Source organism: Atractosteus spatula, chromosome 28 (assembly GCF_055471065.1).
Source record: "Atractosteus spatula isolate fAtrSpa1 chromosome 28, fAtrSpa1.hap1, whole genome shotgun sequence".
Lineage (NCBI taxonomy): Eukaryota > Metazoa > Chordata > Actinopteri > Semionotiformes > Lepisosteidae > Atractosteus > Atractosteus spatula.
Genome location: NC_142733.1, coordinates 3,906,838 through 3,919,041, shown reverse-complemented (window position 1 = coordinate 3,919,041; position 12,204 = coordinate 3,906,838). Strand labels below are relative to the sequence as shown.

At 45.9% G+C, this 12,204-nt stretch overlaps 2 protein-coding genes across 2 annotated transcripts; one reads left to right on the top strand and one right to left on the bottom strand.

The window, feature by feature from the left end:
- Positions 1-321: 321 nt before the first annotated feature.
- On the top strand, positions 322-5,866 carry LOC148813775 (granzyme B(G,H)-like). Its single transcript, XM_088907772.1, has 5 exons — positions 322-440; positions 3,315-3,468; positions 4,061-4,196; positions 4,351-4,602; positions 5,657-5,866. The coding sequence occupies exons 1-5, from the start codon at positions 377-379 to the stop codon at positions 5,801-5,803; spliced, it is 753 nt and encodes a 250-aa protein (XP_088763898.1). The 5' UTR covers positions 322-376; the 3' UTR covers positions 5,804-5,866.
- Positions 5,867-7,551: 1,685 nt separating this feature from the next.
- Positions 7,552-11,623, bottom strand: LOC148813774 (mast cell protease 1A-like). Its single transcript, XM_088907317.1, has 7 exons — positions 11,593-11,623; positions 10,441-10,604; positions 9,614-9,744; positions 9,210-9,345; positions 8,791-8,898; positions 8,602-8,706; positions 7,552-7,698 (listed from the first exon to the last, which is right to left on the bottom strand). Exons 1-7 carry the CDS (start codon positions 11,621-11,623, stop codon positions 7,552-7,554), a joined length of 822 nt encoding a protein of 273 aa, XP_088763443.1.
- Between the last annotated feature and the right edge of the window lie 581 nt (positions 11,624-12,204).

The window sequence follows — 12,204 nt, the reverse complement described above, 5'->3', positions numbered from 1 at the left end:
GGCGTGTTTTTGAACTGCCCGTACACTAAATCAGATCTCCCCCTTTTGCTTGCTCTTGTTCAGAAAAGCTATCCGCCTGTGCCTGTTTCTCAGATACTAGAAGCCAGAGTGATAGAGAGCCAACTTTGGGAATTAGGTGTTAGGAAAGGAGTATAAGCCTTCCAAACATTGTATTCTTTTCACAGTGTCTTTTGCTTTCCGACTTTTAATAGTCAAGTTGCTTTCTGACTTTTAATAGTTAAGTTCTGTGCGGGTGACTTGTTTGTCTGTGGTCAGCGGTATTTCAGAAGTTCCTGTTGCAGCAAAAGTCGGTGATCGGCTCAGAGAAGGAGACAGTGAGCCCAAAGCTTGATCACACATTCTTCAATTTTAGATCATGTTCTGCAGCATGAAAGTTGTTTCTGTGGCTGTGGTTTGGACTCTCTCCATTTATCTTGCAGGTAAATCTTTTCTTCTTTTCCTTTACTCAGCTTGTGTTAAGTCAAATGAAACCATCATGCAACGTAATAAAAAATTGTGCTTAGCTTGCACAGCTCAGCTTAGTGTGAAAAATTAGACTCATGCATTTTTGACACTTGGGGTAAAAAAATCAAAATATACCAAAAAGCAGATATAAAAGAAGAGTGAATTTGCACGTAGAATGACTAATGCTTAAAGTAGCTTAAAAACACCATCAAAAGTCATGCACATTTCACAGAAAATATATATTATATCTGTTACATAGAATAGAACATATATATATCTCCGTAGATCTACAGCGAACTAAACACAGGCACATCATCCAATTGCATTAAGTGTAAAACCCAGGTTGGAACACAGTTCCGTTTCTGGGAATGCACATATATTCAGAAATTCTGGAGGGAGGCATGCAAAAAAAAATCTCTTTGGTCAAGGCAGTGCAGGTAGATCGTCTTATGTGCGTTTTAGGAGTCACACCTGTTCAGTTACAGAATCACAGAGAGGTAATCCAGTAGATCCTGATGCTGGATTAAGGAGATCTCCTCTGGGAATTGAAAAATAAGCGACTTGATCTATTTAGAAAAGCTTCATCCTAAAAGGTGAGTTGGGGTGTTTTAAAGATCTGTGGAATAAGCCATTGGAAGCATTAGGTTTAAAAGAGGAGCTCAATATATACTCCTTAACCATAATTACAATTACACTATAGACCTGATAGATACATCGGTAATTGATGTACATTTTGTATGGCATACTCTGAAGAAGCTGTCACTGTACCTGTATTTTTGTATTAATTTAATTGTCATTCATTTCATTGTCAAGAAAAAAAAATGTACAACACTTAATGAACAAAGTTGTTTAAAAAAAAACAGGACAAAAGATACAGCATGCTAAAATGTATTTATTTTTACCCCCAACCTAAGTTTGGGATGGATGATGACAATCATGTTACTTCAGTCCCAGCTGCTCTAAATCATAATGATTCTCCATGTCATTTCTCAAAGCTGTATAGATTTCACATGCAAATCTCTACCTCACATTTCACTTCCTGCATCCCCACACCTGTACAGCTGCCCCTTGGTCACTCCTGGTCCTCCAGGGGGTCTCGGTCTCCTCGTCTTTTGGGGGGGGGGGCTGGCTTTCATCCAGGCAGCTTCAACTCAGCCTCATCGTACCTCAATACCCGACAGGCCGCCTCAGAGCCACGCCCTGTGGAGTCGTTATTAAATATATGTGCTTATTTCAAAAGGGATTTGAAATTAATTACTTGTTAAATGCAGTACTGTGCAACTTGGTTTCTTTCTTTATTCAATTTTCCTCTGAAATTTCAAGTCTGGTCTTGACAGACCTTTGATGCTGAGGTCCGAAGATCATTCCTCTTCTAGTAAAAAAAATCTGCTTTAACTTTATACTGTAGATGTCTAGAGTCAAACTCTGCCAATGAGTCAGTTCGATTCGATTTGTGAGAAGTGACAAACAAGCTATGCCAGCGTTTTGCACCGGTGGCTCATATGCTGTTCAATTTGAGCTCACATTTTTAAATTCGGAATAATAATTAAATATTGCTAAATGACAAAACGTGCTTTCTTCACTCCTGAATTCTGTATCAATCACAGCAAAGGTTGTCAGGATTTTGCATAAATGTGCTCACTACATGCTGTCTCAGATGTCTAACGTCCGCACAGCTGTGAAAATGAAGACAATTGTCCACAATTAATCATACAGATTGATTAACATAAACTCAACACCTGCACATGTACAGGAAAAAAAGAGAAATAGATATAAGCATGGTAGCATTTAGAGATTCCAGATCATTTTGATTTGCGTTCAATATAGTTCTGAAACTTGTGTGCAGATGTGCAAGGAGCATTTTGAATTCTGATCATGAAATTTGAACAAGATTTTTTTTTCCTCTCTGATAAAGTCACCAATTCATTCTGAAATGGTTAGAGCAGGAAGCTGTGCCAGCATGCAGGATGCAGAAGAAGAGGTTAATTCATCGCTGAGATGTAAGAAAGAAAGGTGGTGATATTTCAGAGCCCCAAATCAGCGTGGAATTAACCTTCCTGATCAATTCACTGTGCTCTATTTAAACCTGCAGCAAATAGAACTATCTGAGAAATTTGCAGGACCGCACCCTGTGGTTTTGGAGGGCTGAAGAAATCTTATCGTGTCATTTTCTACCTAAAAATATTTATTGTATTCTTCTGCATATTTTCTTCCTGTACTTCTTAAGTGGTAAGATTGTGTTTCGCTGTGGTTTAGCTTTTGAAAACGTCTCCTTCTTGTAGCAAGTCGTGTAGTTTAGTGTAGTGACGATACAGCCTTTACCTTTGACCTTCTGTACTGCTGACCTCACAAGCACTTGGGGGTGATTTGTCCAGACACTCACACATCACCTCATCCCAGCGGCTCCCAATTCCACTCCTGGTCACCCACACGCCTGTTGGTCTTTGTTTCAGCCCTCGTATACACAATCAAACCCTTCATTGACTTGATAAGAATCAGATGAATTTGAGCTCTTCCCAGCTCTTAAACATCGTATTTGGTGAGGGAAATAAAATCCCAAACTTGGGACTAGTTGCACAATGCAAATATGCAACTGGAGCAACTTCTTAGATCAAGTAAGGCTTTAATTGTCTGATGCAGGTGAGCTGGAATGAAAGCCAGCAGGTGTGGGGAGTCACCAGGCCCAGGGCTGGGAACCCCTGTCTTGTTCTGTCTGTCACTACTCCCCTGGGTTCTTTGGAAAAAGCCAGCAGGCAGACAAAAGAGAGAAAGGAGATTTATTTTTTAAGATCATTTCCTTCGCAAGGTCTCGGCGGCATCCCAGAGTCTCCATCTCTTTGTGTCACCAGGGGCGGCGCAGATCATCGGGGGGCATGAGGCGACCCCCCACAGTCGCCCCTACATGGCCTACCTGTCCATGGTGAGGGGCACGAAGTGTGTCGCCTGCGGGGGGTTCCTTGTCCGCAACGACTTCATCATGACCGCAGCCCACTGCAACGCAGAGTAAGTATAGACCGATTCCCAGACCTCAGCTCTTACAGTCAGCGCTGAGCTGTCACTGTGGCACTTTGTGGCTGTCAGAGGCCAATGATACAGATGAATTTGAAAGGCCTCCTCTGTGTTTAGGCCCATGAGACAAGAGAATCTGACATCAACATGAAGTAGCGGAGGAGGTGCAAGAGGCTCGTGTGTTTTAGAAATGCGTTTTAACCCCCCCCCCCCAGTTAGTCACATCTTCTTCAGTTTGCATCAGCTAACCCTCTGCAACCAGACCATGTGTCTATTTTGAATTTCTTGCAAAGCCCCAGAGGCTGGGGTGTTGCGATCTGTGGCGAAACAGAAAGGAGCAGAGCCGAAAACATTCACTTGTATTCTGACTCATGATCTGCAGGAGTGTCTTAAGATGACCCTCCGTGGGGCTCGATCTCCCACTCCTGCACAGATTTATAGAGGGGTTTTAGGAGTGCAACGGGGGTTTCTCTGTAGAGGTGCACGTCGTACCTGGTGTGGTTGTGATGTGTTTCTTGGATCAGGGCTGTCTTCCGAGCTGACTAGCTGAAGAGCAACACAACCGATTCTTCTCTCTCGCCCACAGCAACATAACTGCAATTCTGGGGGCTCACAATGTGGTTCGGGGCGAGAACTCTCAGCAGATCATCCCTGTGGCCAAATCCTTTCCCTTCCCCGACTTCTGCCCCCGGGAGCTGGACGATGACATCATGCTTCTGAAGGTGGGGGGGCTTCTTATCTGGTGCTGGCTGGGGATGGACAGGCGATGGTGCAGAATTCTAACTGCAAGGAGGAAGTGATGCTTGGGTTCTTGTAAAGGGGGCGGAAGTGAGCTCTTCCTGCTTAACACCTCTTGCTCCCACTGTTTCTTCACAGCTGAGGTGGAACGCCACCCTCAACAGCGCGGTGGGGGTCCTGCCCCTCCCCAAGAAAGTCCGGGACGTCCGGGTGGGCAGGTCCTGCTCTGTGGCAGGCTGGGGAGCGATGGACACCGAGGGGGAGAAGCCGTCCCCTACCCTGCAGGAGGTCAATGTCACCGTGGTGAGGAGGCTCTGCGCCCAGACCTGGGGGCGACAGTTCAACGAGTACAAGGTCTGCGCCGCTGGACCCCTGAAAGGCGGCTGCTCGGTACGCCCACCCCAGACACCCCGTCGGTCAGCTCCTGCCCTGTCTGAGCTCTCCGTCAGGCTCTGCGTGTACGTGACACTCAGACCGGCTGAGACTCAGAGCTGGGACCGTGTTTACAAATGGGTTAAGATTTCGCTGCGGCGGATCAGTTTGTTAAAATCTAAGCGAATCCAGCTGCAGGTGGACGTTGTGATTCCACTGACCCTCCAATCTCTCAGCCTCCTGCCATCGCGGGGGATGGGAGATGCAGTCAGGTCAGGTTTTAACAAACTAGAGTCTCTTGAATTGTTGCAGAGCTCTTCTCCTCTGTGGATCCTATAGATCCGTGGTTCTCAAAGTGTGGTCCGCGACCCACCAGCGGTCCGTGAGCGTACGTCAGGTGGTCCGCGGGTGGACCTAGTCATCTTTCTTAAAGCAAGTCTAAGCAGCTCTTCACATTAACTTTTTAAGTAAGAAAAACGTTTGCAAAATATGCCATTTTGTTTGTAAAAATATGAGTACTTGCATAAAATGTAATTCAATGTTAATTTTAGCACATTAATAGGTGATGATTTTTACAGGGTAAGAAGTGGACGTAGGCATAGGTGGTCCACCACATCTGTGACTTGGTTTCAGTGGTCCACGGACCATAGAACTTTGAGATCCACCGCGATAGATGCTCTCTGAATATCAATCCTGCTTTCGTTTTATCATCTGTCCACAAAATCCTAGCTACGTCCTCCTGCTTCCCATTGGCTGCCAGCATAACAGGCTTTTATTATTGCGCTCTTCTTGAGGAAGTGTGAAGCGTGCCATTCTGTGTGTCTTTTAGCACCAGGTGGTTGGCCTGTTTCAGTGCAAGGCAAGTCTCTGTGCAGCTCGCCACAAACTGCTATTACTGTTTCTCAGGCCTGCCCTTCACAGAGCAAACACGAGGACTGGCAGTAACGAGAGAGAACGCCCGTATCCTCGCTGTGCGCTCTCACACGTTCGAAGCAGGTCTATTTCAGAAGCAGTGCTGTTTTAAGCAGGGGATCTTGACACCAGGTGTGCTGGTTGCGTGTGTGTATTTCAGGGGGATTCTGGAGCCCCGCTGGTGTGCAGGGGCGTGGCGGTTGGCATCCTGTCTTTCGGGGGAAAGCCCTGCGGATATCTCCCCAACGTCTTCACCAAAGTCGCCATGTACCTGGACTGGGCCAGAGACATGTTGGCCAACAACTGAGACCACTCATGAGGGAGCTCACGTCCTTCTCCAAATAAATGTTATGAAAGAAAATAAGCCTTCATAAACGTTGTGCGTGTGGTTTTCATTACCGTAGCACCTTCGGGCAAACAATAAATAAACCTATATTTGTGGTTAATTATTGCATTCGTGAGTGGCACAGTGGTTACAATTGCTGCCGTACAGGACAGGAGTCCTGGGTTCAAGTTCGGGGGTGCTGCCTGTGTGCAGTTTGCATGTTCTCCCTGTGATTGCATGGGTTTCCTCTCACAGTCTGAAAACACGCTGGTTGGTTAATTGGCTTCTGGAGAAGCTGGCCCTGGTTTGAGTGTGTGTGTGCGTGCACTCTGCAATGGACTGGTGTGTCCTGTCTAGTGTATCCTGCTTTGGGCCGGATAGGCTCCAGATTCCTTGAAAATTAAGTTGGATAAAGCCGTCAGTAATTAAATGGGTGGATACTGTTTGCAGTAATCATAGCTGAAACGGGCAGAATTAGGAAGAGAAATAGCGTGTGAACTCGCAGAAGTGTCATTTTTGACAACACATAGTTTTCTTCACTTCAAAATAAAAAAAAAGACAGCAAATTTTCTCTCACAGTCTGAGTGAGTACCAACATGCCACATCAGGGGATTTTTGTATCAGAGTGCTACATTTCTGCAGAAAAACCTCAAACCAACCTGTTTTTCACAGGCTAAGCAGCACATGATGTGAGAGCTGGAACTGTGGAAGGCAGGACCTGTTATCGTCAGAGAGTCACGTGACTCATCGCTGTCGACTCTTCCGCGCTTTCAGGATGGGGCTTGGAATGGACACACTCCTCTTCCTGCTAGTTTTCCATTCAGCGTTCCAACAAGGATACACAGAAGGAATGTTCCACTGAGCCAGCCATGCTGAGCCACCAGTGGCGTCATCGTTACGTTGGGGTGTGTGACAAGTTAGAATGCTCTGACCAAGATCCGACCTGCGCTGACAGGAAAGAGGGGGATTGTGTTATTTCTTGTCTTACACATGTCCAAAACCCTGTTGAATTGGGGGGTTTTTTTCATCTCAGGAAACACGTGCTGATGATATGTGGTGGTGAGATTTTTTCCCCCATGTTTTGAACCAGAGGACCAGTAGAAGTGCTCTTAAAAGTATGAACAGGGTGCACTTCTTTACTCAAAGGGTGGTGGGAGTGTGGAACAAGCTGCCCAGACATGTTGTTGATACCGTGGCGTCTTTCAGCAAATGGCTGGACGAGATCCTCAGATCAATTAATTGCTAGCAACCAAATAGGCAACCTTTCTCATGACCGTATGTGTTTAACTCTCAGGCACTCGGCCCTAACCCCTCAGCTTTCAAGAAACAAGACAGAACTCTCATTCTGAAGTTTCAGCAAGCAATCAGACCTGATGATGATGAGGAATGCACAGCTCTCCTCTGTCACACCTCTTTGCTTAATTCCCAAAGCAGCAAACAATTAAAACAGGTATTCAAATTCTCAGACAGCAGGACAAACAGGAGGACAGGAGGCCAGACTGCATCATCACAGTGCAATTCATATAAAAAGCTTTATTTGAAGCAAAGTAAACTTCCGCATACACTTGGTGACAGGGATCAGACAAGCAAGATGTGTTGCAAATAAGATACAATCTCAAAAGTTCAATTCGATGAGGCATTTTTCACAGGCAGGCTTTTGCACAAGACTGCCGGCCAGCTAGGTGTCAGAAAAAATGTGTCCCTGTGCAGCATTGCTCTTCATGGAAAGCTCAGTTTTTGCCCAGGATGTCTTTAATCCACGGGATGAATGCAGAGATGTTGGTATAGACACTGGGCTTCTCTTCACAAGGCTTGCTGCCATAGGAGACGACACCATGTGCCACCCCATTGCAGACTAGGGGTCCCCCAGAGTCCCCCTGAAATGCACACACATACACACTCAGAGAATACAGTAGAGTCCCTATGTAAGCAAAGTATTTGGCAGAAAATCAACATTGCAGTACATTAATGGATCAGTCTAGACAAAAGATATCAGAGGACCAGACCATTATTCTAATTATTGTGAATTTTTATAGCTCTGTGGCCTGTTTGGGAATCTCAGGTGACAGGATGTTATTTAATATGATTTTTTTTTGTCTGCTTGGCTGGAAACTTAATCGAAACTCCCCCTCGAGGTCTTCGGTTAGCAAAACAGAAAGCATTATACGTAGGAGAACATTGTAATTCGCCTGCAATTTCATCCTCACATTCTGAACAGCTTTGATGCATTAGCGTTTCAGAAGCATTTGCCATGGAAATTACATCATCGGTAGCGATAATAAGACATTGCTTGCAGAAGAATCCCTGATATTTGATCAGGTATGTTTAGCTAGAAAACTATGGTTAGTTTGGAGTGAAGGTTTGAGCTGAACTAACTGAATGTATTCCAGCGTACAAAGATAAAAGCTGTAGCAGAGGTTGTGGTTAGCAATGGTTGTGGTTACAACCCCACAAAGATTCATTTAATCAGTTTGGTCCAATTTTAATAATGACAAAAGTGAACCGATGAATGCAAAGAATAATATTAAATACTTTAGCCATCGCCAGCTCTCTCACTCCCAAGGAATGAACCAGGGAGTCAGCTGCAGTGGTGAAGTTGGAGTGGAGGAAGGGGAACCAGAAAAGAGTTGTGGGCAGCTAGCGAGTATTTACTGTATATGTAGGACAGCGGAAGTGTGAGATTACAATTTGACCTCTTTCTGAACTGTTAAACAGCGCCCCTTGCCACCTGATAAGGAATGAAAAGAGGTTAATAAAAAAGAAAAGCAACATTGCTGTACCTTACAAACGCCACGCTTAGGAACGCCAGCACAGATCTTCATCTCATTGTACTCTTCTCCCCAGTGATCCCTGCAGGCCTGCAGGCTCTGCACAGTCACGTTCACCTCCAGCAGTGCGTTAGAGGGCCGGAGAGCCTTCTTGTTGACTGAGCCCTACCCTGCCACGCAGCACTCTGCTCCTGCCCCCACTCTGCTCTGATCGGCCGGCAGGGGAATCAGGTTCACCTCGTGGCTCAGGCGTGCCTTCTTCCGCAGCTTCTCCCAGGAGAGGGAGCGATGACTGTCAGAGCATTCCCGCTGTGGCCACCAGGGCGGCGCTCACACCTTGTAAGACAAGCTGCACCAGGCTCTCGCAGTGCAATTGAGCTTGCCCTGCTCTCTTTGTTACTTTTACTTTCAGATAAATGCAATACTGGAAATATTTTTAAAATATTAATTATTTAAAAAATGCAATAATCATGTGATAATATTTCTTCAAAAATGCATTGCCAACAATACATTAAGTAGCCTTTATTCAAACAACATGTTTTGCAGTAAAAGGTGGATTTATTTTTATTTACCTCCGATCTGCTTACTAGTGTTATTTTCTTACTCGACCTGTGTCTTACCTTCAGCATCATGATGTCGTTTTGGTAGTTAATGTTAGTGTAATTGGGGTGAGGAATGGCCTTCTCTACAGGTATGAACTGCTGCGTGGCTTCATCCTCAAGGATGTTGTGGGCTCCGAGCAAAACAGTGTAGGTGCTGTGAGACACACAGGTGATGTTTTAGCATTCTCGCACAACGTCGCCAGAATGACTGTCACGCCCTCATCCCACCACGTTCCCACACGGAAGTGCACTCGTGCTAATCACACTCCAGCCCCGAGCGCTTCTGCCAAACGACACCACTCCTGCCAATCAGCCAACCACTACACTCCATCAATCAGTGCACCTTCTCCCTCGCACAACACTTCAACCCTCCAGAACCCTCTGCTCCTTGCCTCGTATTGGTCGTTCTTTGGAGCTCTTACTGTGCCTTAGTTTTCGAAACCAGCTCCTTGCTTTTCTCGTTCCGATCCACGGAACTTGCCTTCGACCACGTCTCTCGTCTAGCCCTCTCGTCTAGTTTACTCTGGAAGCTACTTTTTTGCCTCCTGACAACCTAAGGTACCGCACGGGGTCCATCCTCCCGTTTGCACAGCGGGTCATTCGTGACCATGAGCCCATACAGCCTCCTGCAGGGGCAAACCCTTCAGACTAGATAGGTTTGCTTTTAAAATATCCTTTAATAATCAATTAAGTTGAACAATAATGCATTAAGTCTCACATTGATCAAATGATATTGTTTAAAAAAAGAGAAAGAAAAACATCACTGAGAAAATTTCAATTTCCCATCCTCTGCCCCCCCCCCCAAGGTTTTTAATGGCATTTAGCGCGTGAACCGTTTCAGGATCAGCCAATTCGAACCAGACCCATGGTGATATCAGCACTTTTAAAGACTGCGCCGTCTCCGGTATGAATCCCTTTCTCTTCACCCTCTCCACTCTTTGCAATGAGCAGCTGAGCCGGACCCAAATGGAACTTTGCAGTCTGCACTCTTGCAATACTTCAGCCCAAAGCTGACATCACATGTGTAATATTTGACTTCACAAACTGCATTTTTCATGTCACATCTTTCTCAAGGTTAAAAAAAAAAACAACCAAAACAAATCCCATTCAGTAACTACACGACTGACATCAATTTAAAAATGGCCAAGCTACTGTATGTGAGAAAGGCCTACCCATCCATACATGCAACTTAGGCCAGACAGACGACAGACGGACGGACACACACAAGGGAACAAAGGGCATGGAATACGCACAGTCCTTTGCAGTGCGCCGCAGTCATAATAAAGTCATCACGGATCAGAAAGCCTCCACAGCTGGTTTTTCTGCTCTCTCTGACAATCAGCAGGTAGGCCATGTAGGGGCGGCTGTGCTTGCTGACTTCATGTCCTCCGATGATCTTGTCACCAGAGACACCTGTCAATCAAAGAGAGCTGGACTCAGGCCCCCCCCCCCTCAAAACAACAAGGAGGCTCTGTGCCCCACAGATCCCACCCCAGCCCCTTTCCTGGTTTACAGAACGTTTTTAATTCATTTATCTCTGTTCCGTTTTCACCTTCACACTGGATCGATTCTCACCCACAGTGCACCACATCTGGTTATTAAATGGTCAAATCACTTTTTTGATTTTTACATTTCATCTTATGCTACCAGTGTGCAGGAATGCTGTGGCCAGTCTGCAGTGATATTGCAGCCAATGTGCAATGATATTATACTGAATGCTGTAATACTCTGGTCATAATGCAGTGATATTATCAAAAAAACAAAACAAAAGTAGATTTAGCGGCTCTTCTGTGCCACACACTCAGACAGCAAGGAAGTCAATCAAAACTTGGTGTTGTTTTAAAGATCGGATCAGCTCTAGTCAATCAGTGTTGCTGTTCTGGGGCAGTTTTCACATGAGCCACACTGAGACAGTGGCACAGATATTATTAGGCTTCTGCCTGCTAAATAAATTGATGCAAAATAAAAGTGTCAACAATGAACATGAAAAGCCATCATGCAAGGAGGAAGCTTGGCTCATAACGGCACTGGTTTTACATCTTTTACTTGTGTTTTCACAGGACACTGTGCAGAATTCTCCTTTCAAGCTCATTCGCGTTTCAGAAAGCACTTGACAAAGGGTTTGCATGGCACTTGAATCAGCCACATGAACTAGAAGGTGGACCGGCTGCTTTTGAAACGAACACAGCTTGCCAAAGAGTTGTCAGCTACCTATATCGCGACACGTGTTGGGGCCTTGACACTAGTGGAACAGGTATGTCTCCTAGCCATCTCCTCCTGGATCAACTCCCTTCATCTTAACCTCAAGACCGCTTGTAGTCTCCTCCCCCCTCTACGCCTCTACTCCTCTGGACTCCACCACCCTCCCCCTGCTCCTCATCCAAGAGTCATAGTGTCTCACTTGTTTCCTCCCTGTCCTGCTCCCGGCACATTTCTCCTCTGGCACGCTCCTGTCGCCTCCTCTGGAGCAGCCCAGCCCCTGTCTGGGCCCGCGGACCGGAACCAGGACCTGGTCCCAGCCAGGACCTTGCAGACCGGGCCAGTTCTAAAGGACGAGCTCGGTATTTTGTCTTCCCTTGTTTTGTTCTCAGCCTAATCCATCCTTAGACGAGGAGGACCTGAGGGAGCTGCTCCCTGGTACAACAGAGGTTGAGAAACGCTGGCTTGGACCACTGTGACTCCTGCTCCTGCTCATCCAGAGTTTGTGACTCTGCTTGACTTTCCTCTTCCTCGCTGTTCTCATGCTCCTCTGTCACTCCAGTGTAATTTGCTAATTGCACTTATTCACTGGACACATGGCACACAGTGCATGTGGAGTGGTTACTTTCCTGCATTGCTTTCTCTCTACCTGTATATGCTGGCTCCTTCTACGTCTTACTACTGCCCTTTTTCCTTTGCAATTACACTTCCTGCAAGCTTTGTACACTGTGTCATTCTGGATAAGGCTGCCTGCACAGCGAATAATATTAAAAACAACAGTGACAGCAGGGTGCTGTGGAGGTTCATGCTGCTG